Raw genomic sequence first — 21,630 nt, 5'->3', positions numbered from 1 at the left:
TGCGAAACTAAACGATCTGATCCCTGTGTTTTGATACCTACTGCCACCCTACCCGCTACTGACACAGCTCAGTGAGCACTCAACGCCTAAGCGATCAGCCTGCATCCTCCTCACCAGATAATCTGGTCATTGGACCAGGGTCCATTATCAGTTTACTAGTGCAGCAGCAGGGTTCGACTTTAGTGGTAGCCCGCTAGCCAAATGCTAGTCAAAACAGCGGCGGGCTAGTCAAACTATTCCTTAACTAGCCCAGCTGGCCAGTCAAAAATTACTGGGCTACGGCAAAGATGAAAGGACAGCAAAATATAAATCATTGAATTCAGAAAGAAAACAAACCTGTATCAATTTGTGTCTAATTTTATTATTCTGCTAAATTATTAGATCTGTTTTTTAAAAACACTGACAAGATTGCCTCAGGATATATGTTTTACATGTACATGCGGCACATTGTTGTTTATGAGACACTCTATACATGAAAAACAGGCTGGCTAGTGTAAAAATGAATGCGGGCTACTTAACTCTTTCAGTGCCAAAGTCGTACATGTACGAGGTATATTTGTTAGTTCCAAATCGCCAACCTCGTACATCTGCGAGGTAATGTTCGTACTTAAAATTGCCAAACCTCGTACATATACGAGGTACAGTAAGCATGTTATCACAAGGGGGCGCTCTCGCTCTTTCTAATAATATCATTTTCATTCAGTTACGACCTGTATTGATTTGTTTCATTCGAGTTCTTGCGAGAGGGCGCAACACTGACACTCGTATTTTCTGCAAAAAGTGCGGAATTCCCCTGTGTGCAGGACAGTGTTTCAGGGTGTATCACTATGTATGTGACTACTATTGACTTACCAAGGATATACCAGAGAGCAACAACAACAAATTTAGTGAGTAAAACTTAGTTGTTGTTTTTTTACAGAATTTTGAACAATTAACAAAAACGCTCGAAGTTGGGCACTTTAGGATTAAACATTTCAAATTTCGCGGGCACTGAAAGAGATAAGAGTATGATTCAGTAGCTCAGCTGGCTGGTGAAAAAAGTTTAAGGTCGAACTCTGAGTAGCACATCCTGGTCGAACCCCGAGTAGCACAAACCCTGGTGTTGGAGTTTGACTGGATGGGGATTGTTAGGGTTAATCAATACCAAAATCAAGATGAAACTCACTCTTGTGTTGGCACTGGAATCGATATCCGACCGGCAGCCTGCCCGGCTCTATAAACTTGTGAAAAACATCGATAATGCCGGCGTACAAGCTGTACGACACACAGGAAATCTCACACGGCAGGTAGCCCTGGTCATTGGGTAGCTCGCACAGCGTCTCAAAGGCTATCATGTAGAATGTCTCCATGCACACAGCTGCGAGCAAGATCAGAAATATTAATTAATCGATATTTCACTACACATGAATATCAGTTTAAATACAAGGAGCTTTTCGGGTCAACATCAATGCATATTTTGTGCATTACTTACATGTATATGGGCATCGGCGGGATTTTTTTTCTAGAGGGGGGCAAAGCAAATTTTCCCCTTAGAAATCACAGTTCTTTGTCAACAAATTCTCGATTGACTATTTTTTGAGGGTGGGCACAGACTTTTGCCCCCCCCCCCAACCCATTATAGTAACATCAACATGACTTTCCGCCTCTTTTTCTTTTGATTTTCTTTGGTTTCCCTCCTGTTTCTAGTTGGGCTTTTCAGGGGGAGGGGGGGGGGGGGGAGACAAGCGCCCCATTGCCTCCCCCCCCCCCCCCCGGCGACGCCCAAGATTACTCATTATGGATAGAGGTGCCTTACATTGCACTAGTTCCCGAACCCATTCATACTATGAAGAGATTAGATTATCTTGTCTTGTTTCAGTGTGAGGGGCTGGTTCTTCCACACATTCCTCTGTAGCCCACACCTCGAGTGGCCTTTGGCCTTGTGATGGGTGACATGCATAAAAAACAAATGAACAAATGCCCCAACAAACAAACAAACAAAAAGGAGGCAGGCAGGAAAAAGAAGCAAGCGAGGGACGACAAACTGGTTTATTTTCTTACTTGGCCTTATTCAGCACTCACTGCACTGGGGTGCTGTGGTCCAATGGTTATGGTGTTCGAATCCTGACCGTGGGAACATGGTGCTTGTGCTCTTGAGCAAGGCACTTTACCATTATTGCTTTCGCCCTTCGGATGGGACGTAAAGCCATAGGTCCCCTGTGTTGTGTAATGCACGTCAAAGAACCCAGTAACACTTATCGCTAAGAGAAGGGGTTTGCCCCGGTGTTTCTGGCAGTGGCTGCAATATGCGCCGCAGCATCTTGTAAGGTTTTACATTTCTCATAAACTTTATTTACCTTTCTTTAATAATGGAGCGCCTTGAGTACCTAATTGTTGGTAGATACGTGCGCTATATAAGACTCCGATATCATTATTATTACTGCCGCATAGTATGACCTAACAATTCGGGCGATTCACAATGCAGTGCGCCACCAAGAGTTTGCCATGGAGAGTCAATTTTTCAAGTTTACAGTCGACAAAATATGGCCCATTTGAATGATAACTTGAGCTATTATGTTAACAGATAGGGGTATAGCGTTCTGCCGCCGTACAAAAAATCACCATATTGATACAAAGAAAAGAAAGGGGCAAACATATAGTCGAATCATACGCTTACGAAGCTACTGACCGGAAAAAAACCGAACAATTTCAAATCTCCTGTGCTGGGATTCTATCGACCATCTCCCACAATGCACTGGGAAAAATAAACTGTACGTGGCAAACTATTGGTGGCGCTCTGCATTGTGAATCGCCCGAATTAGGTTGCAATCATGATGACATCCCACGCATTCCGTTGATACTCACCATGTCCTGCTGGCCATTTCTCTATCAACTGTCTCCGTTCTCTGGACCTTCTAGTCTCGTTCAGTGCCATGCGATCCACTCTCTCCTGCATATTGCAAGAAAAAAAGAGGATAAGAAAACATTTCAAATCCGGGAAACGGGCAAAGCACTTTGAAACAAGAAAAGCTGATAATTCTCAACTGAAATTGACAAAGTTGTTTAAATTTGTTTAATACTCTGACCCACCATCCAAATCGGTTTCTTATGCAGTACAGCCAAAAACATACTATGTACTCTGTTAATCATTTTGATGTATCACTGAGTTCAATTGTACCGGTACGCAGAGAGTGTGATTATGTTTTCATCCTGCAAGATTTCAAGAAAGCCAATAACTCAAAATGCAGCTCTTGTGATATTTGTGACTCGTTTCATTTGGTCAGGTCACGTACATATGATCTAGCACTATCGTCATGCCTGTGTTGAAATGGTAAGCATGGCAAGCAGAAATGGGTCTGATTTAACACAGGGCAACAGGGCATACCGTTCACACTCACACTGGTTTTTACATAGGTCAGCTGTAGATTTTTGATCTTTAACCCAGGTTAACCCAGGTAAGGCTCAATCCATGTAGAAGGCGTGTTGGGTACTCGCCAGTGTGAAAAAGGCTCTCAAAATCTCAGAGTTCAACATGAGTCAATCACACAGATTTTTTCCATAGTTTGAAAGGGCTTTTAATATATAAAAAACATTGTAATGGATACTTATGGCACTTTTAACTAAGATGAAAGCACTTTGCATTATTATCACCAGGGGTGAGATCGGACAAAAGCACGGCTGAGCATAAACAACACAAGGTCCGGCCAAAGACCTCGACACAGTGCATCCTCAAAAATCTGCCACACATTTTTGCCACCGCATAGCCTCAATCCTGCAAAATCCTCCATTTTGCAAAGAGGATTTTGGAGGATTTGGGAAGGTTAGGGTTAAAATATTACGAAACACCCAACCCCAAATCGGACGATTCACAATGCAGTGCGCCACCACGAGTTTGCCGTGGAGAGTCAACTTTTCAAGTTTACGGTCGACAAAACATGGCCCATTGGACTAAGCGTCAGTAGACACTTGAGCTAATTTGTTATAGATTGGGGCATAGCGTTCTGCCGCCTTACCAAAAATCACCATATTAATACAACAAAAAGAAAAGGGCAAATATAAACTTGAATCATTCGCTTATGAAACCACTGACCAGCGACCGGAAAAAACGAACAATTTCAAATGTTCCGCGCTGCGGATTTGTCAACTATCTCCCACAATGCACTGGGAAAAATGAAATCTCCGTGGCAAACTATTGGTGGCGCTCTGCAATGTGAAGCGCCTGATTATAACTCACACTGATGAGTTGTCCAGTGCAGTCCATCTTGCCTGATGATTCAGCTTCCTCATATTTGCGTTCCTGGCTGTAGGTCTTGGCTCGCACGTTGTACTTGAGCTTCTCCTCATCTGAAAGCTCCCGAGGATGCAAATTTTGCAACAACAAAACATCTGATATTCATTTGTATAATACCCGAAGCACTAGTAGGAGAAAATTATATGTCCAATTCAACAGAACAACATTGTCTAAAAACAGCGTTATTCAACGTGGTACATCATACTGGAATAGTCTAGATGACTTCTTAAAATCAGCACCTTCCTTCTCTGTCTTTGTTAAAAATCTTAGATCACATCTACTCAATTCTTATTCGAACAACTAGTTATAATTTATAAATCTAGATGCATGCTCTCGTCTCATACCAGTTTGTGTTTTTCTACGTTTATTCGAACAACTAGTTATAATTTATGAATCTAGATGCATGCTCTCGTCTCATACCAGTTTGTGTTTTTCTACATTTATTCGAACAACTAGTTATAATTTATGAATCTAGATGTATGCTCTCGTCTCATACCAGTTTGTGTTTTTCTACGTTTATTCGAACAACTAGTTATAATTTATGAATCTAGATGCATGCTCTCGTCTCATACCAGTTTGTGTTTTTCTACGTTTATTCGAACAACTAGTTATAATTTATGAATCTAGATGTATGCCCTCGTCTCATACCAGTTTGTGTTTTTCTAGGTTGTGTCTTTGTGTGTCTCACTGTTGTCCATTTTGTCCTTTGTCACTGTCTCTGTTTTCCTTGGTCATGTCCACTTGTCTGTCGATAGGTTAGGGTACAAAAGCGTGACACTTCACCTTATACCTAAATGTTGTCGTAAATTTGTCTAGTATTGATCCCTGTACATTATTATACACAATTACTTAACTCCTTGCATTTTGCTCTGTATAATACGTTAACACGGCATTGTAACATTTTATTGTTGATTGTGTGGAAATGGCAACATTGAAATAAATGTTTCTACTACTAAATTGCAAAATATCACAGACAAAATACTGAATACCCCAATATACAGGGTGTTTCAATAAAAAGGAAACCCAACTTCGAAGAACCAGTATGGACAGACTAAATGTTAACTGGCTATAAAACTGGTATCATCTGATAATAATCTCTATGCTTTTCAATGATATCTTGTTTACATTTCCAGGGTCATGCATCACTGAGCGCCACTGTCATGAGATTTTGATGCAAAATTGCAGTTGGTTCACTTTCATATCAAACACAATAGGCATGGTGTGCATGAGAATAATTATTCAAGAAGATACGAGTGCATAAAAAGAAACCAAAAAACAAGTCGGGTTGGTTTCAAAACTGGATTTTATTGTTTGTCATGAATTTCTCGTTTTGACCAAGCCATGTTCAAAACAATGTGCCATTTTCCCGAGTATTAAAGGGAATATACAACATTTGCAAACATCGAAAAATAAAACTACCAAGTTTTTATGAAATACCTTACTAGGATGCTGGTAAATAACAGTCTAAAGCATCCTGTAAATTTATGGCACCTGGTGTGAAGTCATTTTCAAGAAAATTGTATTTTTGTAAAAATTTCCAACGCTGGTCGGCCGACCACCGTTGGAAAAACCTAACTATTTTTCAACTACCACTACTGCTCCAAATTCACCATTAATTCGGTCCAAATTTTGTTCGCTATTGGTTACATGTTCATGAACGGGTGCAGGCCAGCTAGACTGGTACCCTTACCTTACAATTTTCCGGCATCTGTAAATTGATCCATTTTATATTTAGTGGAGTCAGGGAACCAGACTACTTGAACAGTTTTGTTTTTCTTGGTTTTTCCAGCATTTTCGAACACAAAACTTCAAACATGTCAGTGTAACAATATTTGATCTATTATATACTTACCCCTCAAATAGTTCATTTCTGAAAATTACAGCAAAAGCCAATGATGTATATTCCCTTTAACATTCAAGCCATTTCACAGACATTTCTGTAACAATAGGCACACCGTGCCCAGTGTTTTTTTTATGAAAGTGAACCAACTGCATTTTTGCATCCAGTTTTCAAGACAATGATGCTCAGTGATGCATGACTCAGAAAACCTAAACACGGTATCATTGAAAGGCATAGAGATGACGCTTTCAGATGATACCAGTTTTATAGCCAGTAAACATATCGTCTGTCCATACTCATTATTTGAAGTTGGGTTTCCTTTTTTTTAAACACCCTGTACAATCATCCACTGAATATATCTAAATAGCATTTTATTTAAAGGGAATGTACATCATTGGCTTTTGCTGTAACTTTCAGAAATGAACTATTTGAGGGGTTAGTATAATAGATCAAATATTGTTACACTGACATTTTTGAAGTTTTGTGTTCGAAAAGGTTGGAATAACCAAGAAAAACAAAAATGTTCAAGTAGTCTGGTTCCCTGACTCCACAAAAGATAAAATAGATCAATTTATAGATGATGGAAAATTGTAAAGCAAGGGAACCAGTCTAGCTGGCCTGCACCCGTTTATGAACATGTAACCAATAGTGATAGCAAACAAAATTTGGACTGAAAAAATGGTAAATTTGGAGCAGTAGTTGAAAAATAGTTAGGTTTTTCCAACGCTGGTTGGCCGACCACCGTTGGAAATGTATACAAAAATACAATTTTCTTGAAAATGACTTCACACCAGGTGCCATAATTTTACAAGATGCTTGGGACTGTCATTTACCAACATCCTAGTAAGGTATTTCGTTAAAAACTTGGTAATTTTATTGTTCGATGTTTGCAAATGTTGTATATTCCCTTTAAAGAGAATATTTGAAAAAGTGAGTGGTCTCAAGAAGACGATGGAAACCTCCGTGATGTAAGTTAACATGTAAGTTGTTTAAGTCGAGTGTTTGATTAGTTACTTTATATAGGCCTATTAATATTATTATTAGGTTGAAGGGCAAAACCTAATATTGAAATAAGTTGAGTGGTTTTATTCTTCATCAAATGCAAAATATTTGTGGACAGTCATAAGTATGTTTTGAAAGCTTCTGTGGGGAATTTTAATTTGAATAACATGTCATACATCAACTAGTCTGCTGTCTCGAACAAATATAGGTGCATGTCCAAATGTTACCTTTATAATTTTTTACCTCAATGTCAATGTTTGAATATTCAAATATTCGATCAAATGCCAGGTCAAATGATCGAAAACTATAATATTCGAAAATGCACCTGTAGCGCTATTAGGTTGGAAAAAAATACCTGCCTAATCAGACCAGCCAAGACTGAGACCTTGATGTTGATTGAAGAAATCAGGCAAAACACAAATCAGGGAGAAATATCAGCCCAGAAAACCTCTAAGCATTTTTTTAAGACAAAGTTGAGGTTGCCACTATATCAACAGGCAAGTCTAAGTTTAAAAAAAAAAAATCTGAAAATGCAGTTTGTCTCATCTTTTTGCACCAAATATTGATTTTCATGTGATTTAGTAACCCTAACCCCCAGGGCCTTTTTGCTACATTTTGTAGGAACCATCCACAATCTTCCTCAATCCTCCAACATTTTGTTCAAATGTTCAAATGAAGGGTATCCAGCACCTCAATACTTCAAAATCGTCAGACAGTCCTGCCTCAAAAAATGCATTCATCCTCAATCATCCGAAATCCTACTCTTCTTCAAACACCATTCATCCTCAATCCTCCTCAATCCTCCTCAATCCTTTTTTTTTTTCAAACACCATTCATCTTCAATCCTCCAAAACCGCCATGAGGAATTTGGAGGATTAAAATTACCATTTAGGGTAAAAATTGAATTGAGACTTCAAACTCTGCTGGTGAAATACTGAGGACCTTGTCTTTGCCTCATGAAAATTTGGAGAAGTTTGCCATCTAAACAGTGAGTAAAGTTGGCCTGATTTTGTTTTGTATGTTTTTTTTTCCACTCAAGATCCTAGTCTGCCCTACCTCCTAGTCCCTGGCATTTGAAAACACATGTTTTTGTAGTCATTCAGGAAAGTGTCTAACGTGTCCGCTCGTACCAGGACATAAACTATTTTTGGTTTCCTCGTGTGTTGCAATTCAGGATTGCAGTCCATGGGAATTCCCCAGGATAGCAGGATGACATAATGGTGTCACATGATTATATACGTAGTTCTGGATTGGTTGCTTATAAATTACATGTACAGGTATGTATCAGACTATTTTAGGGTAAATAGTGAGGCGTTTAAACTAGTGGGCCTGCAAACATGACAAAGTTTACATTGAAGGTCAAAGGTCAAGGCTAATCTGTTTACTACATAGTGGATGCGCTTTTGCAGACCAATTTGCATAACAATAGAAGAAATGGAAAGAATTGTCGGAACAAATCCATTCGTACGTTACGTTCTATTATAGTTTTATTGAAAATTTATCCAACATAGAATACCGGTAGCCTTCTGATCTGTAATGCAATACTTTAAAAGTACAACATGGTTTGTCGGGAAATAGTGAAAACTAATGACCCCAAGGTGCTGGATGATTGGGACTCCCAACATGTTTTCAGTTTTGCCAAGTCTAATGAATTTGTCTTCAATAAAATCACAAGGTGAGGTGAAAACTGACATTTCTGGTGGCATATACATGTAACATGTATAAAGTGGCGTCCGTACTTGTACCACAATGGTACATGTTAAACAATTTGCACATTTTTGGACAAACTCCCCAGTAGGTCGGGGTACCGTACTTCGCATGTGGCCAGAGGCACAATGCAGGAGTAGGGGAGAAGGGCGGATACCAGACTTTGCCATAGGTCTGGGGGTAGTACAGGGCCAATGGGGAGAGGGGCAGGTACCAGACTTTATCCCTCCCCCTTTCCCCCACCCTCTAGCCACGCCCCCACCCCACCCGCCCCTCCCGATATCTCAGCCCCAAGCCAAAACCGGGGCTCAATATCTCTCGTCTTGAAGATCTCCCTCACCAGCCGGTGAGTCTGATTGCTTATAAATCCAAAAGTCTGACCTCTTAAAAAAAATTAAAAAAAATTATATTGATATATATAAATGATGAGTATGATCAAGCCAATCGTTAAGGGATTTTCTAGATGGAATAAAGCCACGCTGCGCGATTACGTCCAGCGATATAATATACCGTACGATCAAAATGTTGCTCTTACGCGTAAAGTCTACATCAACGGGATAAAAAAATACGAAGCTCAATTTAGAAACTTGAGGAAAAAGAAGCTACATGAGCTCAAACAGATTGTAGACGATTATGATCTAGAATATAACCCGTCGGGTTATAAGGGTCGATTATTGAAAAAAGATTTACTATCGGCGATTCAAAACTCTAGGCAACCCGAGGATTTTCAAGAGGCTGAGTTTAGAGCGACGAGAAGATTTAGAAACAACTTTAGAAACTGGGAACTGATTCCTAGACTTTTTAACGACGATTTAGTCAAGTTTTTTGATACGCACAAAGATCAAATTGTAAATAAAATCAAGTCAGAATTGAGAGAGCTGAGAGGTTTAAAAATGGAGCTCACAATCAAAATAAAATACGAAAAAACCAAACCCGATGGTACGATCGAAACGATCGAAGCTACACATTTTACCGATCAGAGAGTCGTTTTAAATCAAAGTCAAATAAAACAGGTTTTAAAAGAAGACATCGACCAGATATTTAAAAAGGATGAAAGGTATACGAATCAAGGATCGGGTTGGGTTTTAAAAAAGATAATGGCGTTGTATATCAACATCAACAGGTTTAACCCTGTGAGAGGTAGTTCTTATATTGACCTACCAAAATGTATCAAACAGAAAACGGCGATGATTAACATTAAAAACAAAGACGACGAGTGTTTGAGATGGTGTTTGAGAGCTGCTCTTGGGTTGTATACGGATAAAGTAAAAAATAACATAAAAAACGATCCTAAATATAAAATTCATAAAGAAGAACCTGTTGTATACACCAAAGACGACGGACTCAAATTTAAAGGCGTAGACTTTCCAACACCGATCGACCAGATACCAAAGATAGAAAGACAAAATAATTTAACGATAAACGTATACGGTTATGAGGGGGAAATATATCCGTTATACGTGTCTAAAAACTACAAACCAGAGTCACGACCTATCGATCTGTTTTTGTTTTCTGAGGGCGACAAGCATCACTACTGCTGGATAAATAACTTTTCGAGATTGATTCACAACGTTACAAAAGATAAAAGTAAGAAATATTTTTGTCGAAGGTGCCTGAGTCATTATAGAACGCAAGTAAAATTAGATAGACACATGGCCGATTGTAACGGTATAGATACACATCCGTCAAAGATTGTATTTCCTACCGCTAAGCAAAAATATGTAAATAACGAGTGGATAGTCGACGAAAACGATGTGCCAACATTAGAATTTAAAAACTACAGGTTTAAACAAAAAGCACCGTTTGTAGTTTACGCCGACTTTGAATCGATATTAGAAAAAAACTCGGACGATAAAAAGAACAACACGCAAAAGACAAACATTCACAAAGCTAGCGGTTACTCGTTGGTAGTAGTTAGATGCGACGGCACCAATGCGTATCAAGAGACTTATAGAGGTAAAGATGCTGTATCAAAGTTTGTAAATAAAATGTTAAAAATACAAAGCGACATAAATTGCATATTTAAAAAACCCCAACCCATGAAATTTAATGAGCGAGCTAAAGAACATCATGATACAACAAACACGTGTTGGATTTGCGAGAAACCAATTTATCCCAATTACTCGAGCAACTGTCAGTGCCAGAAACCCCAAAAACCAAAAACAGAAAAACAAATAAAAGAACATCAGTACGAAAACAAAAATGGATTTACAGAGTCTAAATGCCTCGAATGCAAAAAGAAAATCAACAAATTTAGAAAGGTGAGAGATCACTGCCACGTCACGGGTAGATATAGAGGTACCGCGCACGCCTACTGCAATCTAAAATTACAAGTTAAACCAGGTTTTACCCCCATACCAGTCGTCTTTCACAATCTGCAAAATTACGACGCTCACTTGATCATGCAGAGTATTTCAGAGTACGATGAAAAGGAAATACAAGTTATCGCTAGAAATTCAGAAAAGTATATTTCGTTTTCGATCGGAAATATGCGATTTATAGACTCGTTTAATTTTATGGCGTCTTCGTTGGATAGATTATCTAAAGCTTGTCCGAGAGAGTCGTTTAAACTACTCAGAGAACATTTTAATCGTCAAAATATCGACTCGTTGTTACAAAAAGGAGTTTATCCGTATGAATACATGGACTCGTTTGACAGATTTCAAGAGACCAGCCTACCCCCCATCGAACAATTTTACAGCAGCCTAAAAGACGAAAATATATCGCGAGAGGACTACGACAGAGCTAAACTGACGTGGAACGAGTTTAAAGTTAAAAACATGGGGGAATATCACGATTTGTACGTCACTACCGATACGTTATTACTGGCATGCGTATTTGAAAACTTTAGGAAAACGTGCATTACAAACTACGCGTTAGATCCGGCTAATTACTATACAGCACCAGGATTGTCGTGGGATGCCTTGTTAAAACACTCGGAAATTAAACTCGAACTATTGCAAGACGTAGACAAACATTTATTTTTTGAAAAAGCAAAAAGAGGTGGTATCTCAAGCGTGGGTGGTATGAGATACCACAAAGCCAACAACAAATACCTACCCGACCATAATCCAAACGAGCCGTCGAGTTACATCACCTACCTCGATGCAAACAATCTGTACGGCTGGGCCATGAGTCAATACCTGCCGTACAAAGACTTTAAATGGGCGTCTACAAAAACGTTTACCGAGTCTAAGATATTATCTCTCAGGAAAACGTCAAACACCGGTTACTGCTTTGAAGTAGACCTCGATTACCCGGATAATCTCCACGACCTGCACAACGATTATCCCCTAGCGCCAGAAAATATCGTCATACCAAAAGAATGGATGTCTGATTATCAAAACGAGTTATTGGATACCGAACCTAGTAGCAACGTGCAAAAATTAACGTGTACCCTTAATCCTAAACAAAAATATGTTTTGCACTACGTCACGTTGCAGTTGTATCTCAAACTCGGCTTGAAACTTAAAAAGGTACATCGAGTGTTGCAATTTAAACAAGCTCCTTGGATGGCATCTTACATAGACAAAAACACGCAACTCCGAACAAAAGCGACCTCTGATTTTGAGAAAGACTTTTTTAAACTGATGAATAACAGCGTGTTTGGTAAGACGATGGAAAACGTCAGAAACCGGATTGACGGTTACCTGCTCAGAGACAATAACGATGACGATCGAGATAAATACCAAAAAATTATACAGAAACCGAGCTACAAAACGACGACGTCATTTTCAGAATGCAAATTGTCATTTGTCGAAAAGTACAAGACTAAAACCGTGTTAAACAAACCAATCTATTGCGGAGTGAGTATCTTGGATCTATCTAAGACGCTGATGTACGATTTTTATTACAACCATTTGAAAGACAAGTACAAAGAGAAAATCAGGTTGATGTACACAGATACGGACAGTTTGGTACTCGTAGTGCACACTGACGACGTATACAAAGATATGCAGCAAAACGGGCAACAATACGACCTTTCGAATTATCCGACGGATCATCCTTTGTACGACCCAACCAATAAGAAAGTGATCGGTAAATTTAAAGACGAGTTTGGAGGTAAAATAGTCAAAGAAGTTGTTTGTATAAGACCTAAAATGTACTCCATTTTAACCGCTGACATCAACCTGAAAAAAGCCAAGGGTGTCACAAAATCGGTTACCTCTAAGAAATTAAAACACCGACACTATTACGACTGCATCTTAAACAAGAAATCTCATTATGAAACCATGACTCACATTAGATCGGAAAATCACATCCTTTACACCGTATCTCTAAATAAACTATCGTTGAGTCCGTTGGACACAAAGAGGTACATTTTACCGGATGGTATAAACACGCTGGCTTTTGGTCACTACGGCGGTAATTGCGTGTCCTCGGGTACGACTTGAAGCTCTTGTCTCACAAAACTCCTTTTTGGGCCGTTTTGAAGGTAATAAAGAGTAGGACCCGTCGTGACTTTTTTACCGTTAATCATTTTAAATTGACTCGTTCTTTTTTCCACGTTGAAGATGTCTACGCTCCAAATGGGGTCCGTGGCTCTTCTCGAGGTTCCACCCTCTTGCTCGCCCGGGTAATATAAATATCTAACCATAGCATCTTGCGGTAATTGTTGCTCTTTTGTTTTAACGGGGTTAGCCGGCGATTGCCGGACCTGTTCTAGTTTAACCGCCTCTGACGGTGCTTTAGCTATTAATCTCGTCGTTTCATCGTTTATAGCTTTGATCACGCTGGGTAATCGCTCGACCCATTGCGTGTTTCTACTCTCGGGATTTAACATTTCTTGAGCGTACTGATGACCAAACAGTCTCTCGGCTAGCGTTCGATTAAATCTTTCTACGATACCCTGCGATCGGTGGTTTCCTGGTTCACCTACGATAATCTCGACGTTTTTTGAGGTCATCCATTTTTTAAATGCGCCTTTAAATTCGGTACCGGCGTCTACTCTCAACGTTTTAGGGTAACTCAAAGGAGATCTCGCGTAAATCGTGACGATAGCATCTTGGGTGGAATCCGCCGTTTTAGAAACCAAAGGTTCTGCTTCGTGGTATCGACTCGCTACGTCGACAACCGTCAAAGCGTATTTATAAGTCTTGCGTTTTACTTTATCCCAGGGTAGGTATAGCACATCCATTTGGTGAAAATCGTTTGGTGTTTCAAACTCTTGCGATGTACTCGTAGGTCTGGGTACATACGCGGGACCCGGTAGATAAATTTGCCAGATCGCTTGTTTTTTAAGCCAATCTCTGATTACCTTTTTATCGATTTTTGTTTTATCGTGTAAATGGTCGACGGCGCTTTCACCTCTCCAATAACCACTCGGGCTATAATACAGTTTAGATAATGTTTGCATATTATTTAATATAAAAGACGTTTATAATAATAATATGTCTGGCTTTGCTATGATGGTTGGAGGCGCGATCGTCAACGCTTTAGCTTTTACGGGTTCAAACTTTTTATTTTCAAGTCTGAAACAGAGTGATGCCGACGAGGAGCGTAAGAGACACGATTTAGCGATAGAACAACTCTCGGCCGCCAAAGATAAGTGGCAACGAGAACGAACGAAATATCTAGATTTTCTCAACGAACGTATCAGAAAACAAAATGCCTCTAAAGAAACATTTTCCAACGTAGACCGAGCGTTGCGTTACTACAACGAGGTGAGTGGACAATCTACCAAACTACCCGTAGGACTGCAACGCGAACCCAAACTCGAAGATTTTTACGAGCCTAGCGACCAACAAATAGAAAGAGAACTGGTGTTTATCGCGGGAGGAACGCTTTTGGTGGGTTTCTTGGCTTATAGATATCTTTAAATTTAAAACTCGTATAAATAAAATGAATGCGTACGGAAAAAAGCTCAATCCCAGTAGACTATTAAAAATACCCAGATCTATCAAGGGTGAGAGAAAAGAGGTGGTCATTACCCACAATCCCAGTAGTATATCGGCGGGGCAAACGCTGAGAGTTAAGTTTCCTCAATTGGGCGTAGACGACGTGATCGTACCCGGCACTTGTAAACTAGCTTTTAGTTTAGAACTCGAAGGTGGAAGCGACGACAATAGAACCATTTTTAGCAATTTGGCCAGAAATTTAGTCAGCGAAATCAGCGTCAGGCTTCAAGGTCACGAAATCGTGAGTTATCGTCACGCCGACGTGTACCACAACTTTAAAGACAATTGGATCAACAGCTCGGCAACTCGAAACATGGCGTACTCGGGCATAGAAAAAGAAAACGTGTCTAAACTAAGAATTGGGGCTGGAGATGCTAACGCGGGCGCCAACAGCGGTAAAGATCAGGCTATCGCGGATGCCTATGGTAACAGATATTGTATTCCCCTAGACATTGACATACTGACTTCGCATCACCCTTTTTACCCCAGCGGTTTAAAACAACCTCTGACGTACGAGATAAAGTTTAACGATCACGAAAAAGTAGTCAACAGTTCAGATACGGCGGCGATGTATTCTATCTCAGACTTGTCTCTCGAATACGAAGTGGTGACCAACAGAGACCTAGCTATCACCATCAGGAATAAACACAAGGGGTTAATGCAATATCTGTTTGATAAAATCCACTCGCTAGAAGTTAGATCCGTCAACAAATCGGACACGCTTTGGAACGTCAGCGTCAATCAACCCATCAGGAGTCTCAAGGGTATTTTGTTTTTGTTTAAAGATCCCGCGGTCAAAAACCCGCAGCGATTTTACAATCCAAAAATAACCAAAACATCAGTGACCGTAGAAGGTAAACCCAATCAACTCTACAGTCAAGGCATGTTTCAGTATCAACACTGGAATGAAATTAGCAAGTTCTTTGGAGACAGCGATACCGAAAGCGGGCGCGGAGTAGCTAAAGACTTAAATTTGACGGGTTTTGACCTCGGAGACTACCTAAAAGACAAGTACGGTCTGTGGCTCGATTTTAGAAGTAACGACGACAATTCCGCTCACGGATCCGGTAGGAAACTCGGAGACGGAGGAGGCATCAACATTCAATTTAACAGAGAAGCCGAAAGTCAAGGTGACCTCACGATGTACGTATTTTTGGTCATGGATGCTCAATTGAACTTGGAAGACGGAAATTTTAAATCTCTGTTAAGTTAAAATGACACAACCGCATTGCGCTTTAATCGTCGGCAAAACAAATTCGGGTAAAACCAAATGGATTTTGGATCTGTTAGAGTCAGACTATAAAAATACATTTGAAGCGATAGTCATCATTTGCCCTACCATATTTAAAAACAAAACGTACATCGAAAGAAAGTGGATTCAAGCAGATCCCGAGGTATACCTCTGCGATCCGGAATTGTACAAGATGACGCTCAACGAAGCGATCGATTTTTACAGTAAAATATTCGAAGGTGTTGCCACGCTGTTTATCGTGGACGATTGCTCTTCGGATCAAGAGATTAAATATCGTAAAAAGACGTGCGCTTTAAGCAAGATGGCGTTTAGCGGAAGACACGTAAATCACAGCTGTTGGTTACTGACCCAAAAGTACAACAGCGTTTTAAAAGATTATAGAGAAAACACGGCCTGGTTGGCTTTATTTTACTGCAAAGATAAAACATCGTTTGATCAAGCGTTAGACGAAAATGACGTCGTACCCATTGAAGAACGAGATTATATAAAACGACGTTTGAGAGATGTGAAATATAGTAAATTGGTCGTATACACCGAACCTCCAGTTAGTTACGAGCTACTTGAGTAGCTAGGTGAGTAACAATTAATAGCTAGGTGGGTAACAATGAATAACTAGGTGGGTAACAATTAATAACTAGGTGAGTAACAATTAATAACTAGCTTAGTAGCAACCTATTCAACAAACTACACAAGCGTTACAATTTGTTAATCAACAAACGTCAACAAAATTATATTTTGCTGTTAGTAAATGATAGCAATATTCGAGTATTTGCAGTTCTTGGCTATTATCGTCATATCGATTAATTTATCGTTTTACACCTACGAGTACCTTTGCCTTTGTAACAAAGTTGCAACAGCCACAACAAAATTAAACTCCTTTCTAATTAAATGGAAGACCTAAAACTGACTTTAACAAACGAACAAGATCACAACGCAGAACATAAAGATCGTTTGTGCGGTGTCGTAGCAGCTGGAAACTCTAGAAAGTACTTGGGAAAGGAATACACCGTTAAACAAATCGAAGCTCTTGACAGTAAAGAACTCGAAAAGCTGTATCATCTGTACGAAACTAAATTTGGAAATGAAATTGTTAAAACCGTTGGTAAATACACTTTAAGTCTATTTTCGAGAGTGTTAGCTGTGGTTACACCCGTACAAGTTTTAGGATATAACGTCACTATAGATTCTGAAGAAGAACTCACCAACGACTTGAGTTCTGATCCTATTATAAGCGCGAGTATGGCTGGTATGTTGAGCGACGTTTGTTACAAGTACGGAACTTTAATATCACCCCTTGTTGCTACGATAATCACAACAAAACATTTGAAATTTAATAAACCTAATATAATAAATGGAAGATCAACAAGCAGCGATCACAGCTCAACCAGCAGAGACAGAGACGCCTCAACCGATAAAAACAACGTCGTCACCGACGGTAACGAGAGTGACCAAGACTAAAAATCCTAAACGAATTCAGCAGGGTAAAGCTTTAGCCGAGCACAATAGACAGATGAAATTAAAATTAGCAAAAATGAACGTAACATCGGACGAAGCTACGAGCTCACCAGACTACAACTCTTGGGCGATGTGGGGAGCTATAGCGTCTATAATAGGAGTGGGGCTGCTGGTACTAAAAAGGAGGGTGACTGCGCCGGTAGTACAGCCAGTGCCGGTAGTCACGCAACCCACTACACCCATCGCCCCCAAAACGCTAGACATGGAATAAACCAGCAATTTAAAAATTGTTATATTAAAAACGATGAGTAACTTTGACACAAACGGAATAGCTAATACGATTTATCACGGAGCCGTCATATCGGGTCTGGTGATGGGATACGCCATGGTAGGAGCTAAACTACTCAAAATAAAAGCGCCGGATTTAAGCAAACTAAGCGTAGAAGATGCGGCTAAATTGACGGGCATTATAAGTGGAGCTCTGGCCACGCAAAATTGGTTGGTGACCCAGGGTATACTACCGGGCAGTATAATGAAAACGGCATAATTTAAATAGGTTTATTAAATAAATGGATGAGGGAGGATTTTATGATCCAGACTATGAAAGAACAGATGATTATGACGATGATTATGTAGCAGAGACCAATGTAGATGACGACTTTGATACTACTACACCACCGCTAGACACAGAAAGCGTCCTCGGCACGGGAACAATAAGCAGATTATCTATAGAACTAATAAAAGAAGATGTTGATTCATTTTACAAACAAAATAATATAGACCCCGCGTTTATCGACCCCAACGATTTTGAAATTGGTAAAGACAGAAATCTATACGTTAAAACATATAAAGGTCGAGAACCATTATCTTATAGACGAGGTGGTCAAAGAATATATTACAAATTAAGTACCTTACAAAATAAATATGGTACCGCATTTATTCGCGACACCCTCAAAATCGTTGACTATAAACCAACACTACTTGCCAAACTAAAAGATAAACTCGAAAAAGTACAACCCGAGAGTATCCCCTTGACAGAACTACCCAGAGCCACCGATGAGGTAACCGAGATTATAGACGATTTACAACGCGACACCAGCGCTCAAACGGAAGGATTAAATTACAGAGAACTCCAGGGTTTAGACAAAAGTCTTCAGACGTTGAGAGGTAACCTAGAACTTAATTTAGCGCGTCTCACAGAACTAGACCAAGAGATATTCGATGCCGAACATGAATTAGGTGATCATAGGATCAGCGAAGAAGAACGACGAGAGTTAAACGATAAATTGAGCGACTTAGACGCTGAAAGATCCGCCAGATTAGAAGCTGCAAAAACCAACGAAAGAGGGCTCAAAAGTCAGATCGCTAGAATCAAAGAAACGATTAATAAAATATTAGGCGACGACACGACTCTGGCGGAAAAGATTAGAACTCTGTTTAGAGAACAAGGTGTGACCGTAGTGAGTATTTTAGCCGCTTTGAGTTTAGCCATCAGCACCATAGTGAGTAGCATCGTCGCTAGCGTGAGAGGTGTGGGTGCCCCAACCGCGCCACCTACACCAACACCACCAAAAGGCGGTATCAAAGAGTGGATTTCAAAACAACTCGCTAATTTTGCATCTGCTCTTCAAAAACTCGGAGTGAGCGCGTTGGGTGCTCTGCCGGGTATCATAGGCAGCGTACTAAGTTGGATATTTAACGCGCTGAGTAAGTCCGTATCGTGGTTGGCCGAACACGTGTGGGCTTTGTTTTTGGGTGTGGGAGCCTTGGTGTTTGCGTACCTGCAAAAACGATGGTAGTAATAGTTGTAATTAAGTTTAAACAAAAAAAATAAGCCTTACCAGCACAAAGTTGGTAAGGCTTAATTTTTTTTGGTGAGATTAGAGTGTGACTTATCGCGTTGCCTCGTAAGCTAAAATACCCATGCCAACGATAGCTAATATTCCTACCGTCAACGATAATTTTTCGTCTTGGTGAGTTTGTAGTTTCGTGGGTTCTTGGGTTAAAACTGTAGGTGTTGGTGTTGGTGATGGTGATGGTGTTGGTGTTGGTGTTGGTGTTGGTGTTGGTGATACAACATCGGTCATAGGCTCTGGGGGTGTTGGTGGCGCGACGTCATCGGTGTCATCAAAAGAGTCGTCCGGTTGAGGTTGTGAGTTTAAATCTGGCACCAAACCAGTTTTCATAATCTGGGTAGCGATTTGAAGATTGTTGTTATAGCCGTCGTGCGTTCCAACCCTCAAGTTCATATCCGATGGAATTAAATACAACCCCGGTTTCACGACAAAATTTAGAGGCGTTCTGGCATACTGCAAAGAGTCTTGGAATTGATTGATACTCGTTTCCATGTCGTCTACTGCATTGATGATATCTTCAACGATGACGTTAAATTGTCTCTGAGCGTCTAATCCGGTGCCTGGTGATAATACGCTCGTTTTTGTTTGAGCCTGCGCACCGAGTAAAGCGTACACGTAAGATCTGATCGATTCGTTGATCTTTATGATTCCCGCGGGGGTAAACGAACTCGTGTCGGGTATAAAATCTAACCAAGCCCTTTGTACCGATTCATTTTGTTCGATAAAGGCTACGGTGTAATCGCTGTAACGCCCCGAACCCTTGGGTGGATCTTCCAAACCAAACCCCATTTTAGTTCCACCCATCATATTTTTACGATACTGACTATACTCGAGATTAAGGTCGGTTGTATCATAATCGTTTCCGGGTACGGGTACGTAAGACGTGTCCCAGTAATAAGCTATACCTAAACCGTTAGAGTTTGTGTCTCTCGTCTGTTTAAAAGACTTGTTTTGATCTATGCCAAACAACAAACAGGTATCGGTAAAAGCTCTGAGATTATAACTGTTGTCTAGAGCTTTAAATGCGTCATCCCCCGGTAAAGGAGCGGCAAAGTCGTACAGGATCTTTCTAACCGTAAAATATAAATGAAAGTTAAAGATGGCCCAAACGTAACGGTTGCTCGCGTTTAAAAGATCGAATCCAACACCGCAGCCCGTAGTAGCGCAGTAGATCGCAAAATTTAACTGATTTTGATAAAACGACATGGGGTGTGATTTCCAACGATCTACATCCTCATCCGTTGTGATGCGAGACAATTTATAGTCTGAGGTTAAGTCGGGGAACAAGGTTAAAAACCCGTTGGTATTATTAACTATAACTTCCAGTTCACTGGGTTTAGTGCTGTTTAAAAACTTTGCTTGGGGTGCAGCTTGATGCTTTAGCTCGGTTGCCTTGGCTACATTTTGATTTACTTGTTTCGTTACCTGATCGGCTATCGATTGTATCTGCTTTTTTAACGACTTAAAATCACTCATTATTTTAGTTTCAGTTTTAATATAAAAAGACTTTAAAATAAATGCATTCGTTTCACTTGTTTCAAAATGAGCAGACGTTTAAATTAGAAGACGTCGTAGATAATTTAAACGGTCAAAAATCTGTACGCGTAAAAAGGCTAATGTTTAACCCCGGATATTTTAATATTTCCAGCGCCACGGAGATTGATTGGTTTACGCAAATAGATGGGAGACCCGCGTTTACCACAGATAAACCTCCCCCCATACCCGCGGAGTTTCTTTCAGATGTACACATAAGAACGCCAGATAGAGATTTTATAGAGCGATTGTTACCCGATATACCATACCACTTTTTAATTAACGATGAAAATGTTTTACAAAAAACTATAAACGATCTTATAAAAGCGTACGAAGACGATAGACTAGAATCCGTTTTAGAATCAAACAAAAGAAAAAGAGCTATTATAGCTGAACGGCGAGGGTTGATTTTAGCCGCCATGTCTTCAGAAATACCAAAAACTGAATTAGAACTTAATACGCTTCAATCTTTAGTAAGATTATTATATGTTAGAGAAAGAAAAATCTTTGAAGGTGAGGAATTGGCTTCAAAGTTTATTGAAGGAAAAATGGGTGCGAGCGAGTTGAGCGAGTTGAGAGATAGTAGGGAAGCAGGGGTAATTATAAGGGGAAGTCTTATCGTGACGGGTGAGGATTTAGATTTTATTCTTCCGAGTCATTTAGCGCCGTTGCCACTCGGAGTCACCGGTTCGGTCATCATAGCACCGGGGTGGTACGACGTCGATTGGTTCGATTTCATTTTAAATTCTATACCCGGGGTAAGTTTTCGAATATTTAGAGAATCTAAAAAGGTGACATTGGTGATAACCGACGTAAAT

General features: G+C 40.0%; 1 protein-coding gene across 2 annotated transcripts in view; it reads right to left on the bottom strand.

The window, feature by feature from the left end:
- Window positions 1-21,630, bottom strand: part of LOC119735966 (protein maelstrom homolog) — a 42,875-nt gene that overhangs the window by 11,535 nt on the left and 9,710 nt on the right. For both annotated transcript variants that reach the window (XM_038209941.1, XM_038209942.1), the window contains exons 2-4: window positions 4,214-4,333; window positions 2,845-2,929; window positions 1,166-1,357 (exon numbers count right to left, since the gene is read on the bottom strand). In XM_038209941.1, coding sequence (XP_038065869.1) covers window positions 1,166-1,357; window positions 2,845-2,929; window positions 4,214-4,333 — 397 coding nt within the window. The remainder of the gene's footprint in view (window positions 1-1,165; window positions 1,358-2,844; window positions 2,930-4,213; window positions 4,334-21,630) is intronic.

Source organism: Patiria miniata, unplaced genomic scaffold (assembly GCF_015706575.1).
Source record: "Patiria miniata isolate m_02_andy unplaced genomic scaffold, ASM1570657v1 HiC_scaffold_29, whole genome shotgun sequence".
In the NCBI taxonomy this organism is placed as follows: domain Eukaryota; kingdom Metazoa; phylum Echinodermata; class Asteroidea; order Valvatida; family Asterinidae; genus Patiria; species Patiria miniata.
This window is presented reverse-complemented; position numbering and strand designations above follow the sequence as displayed.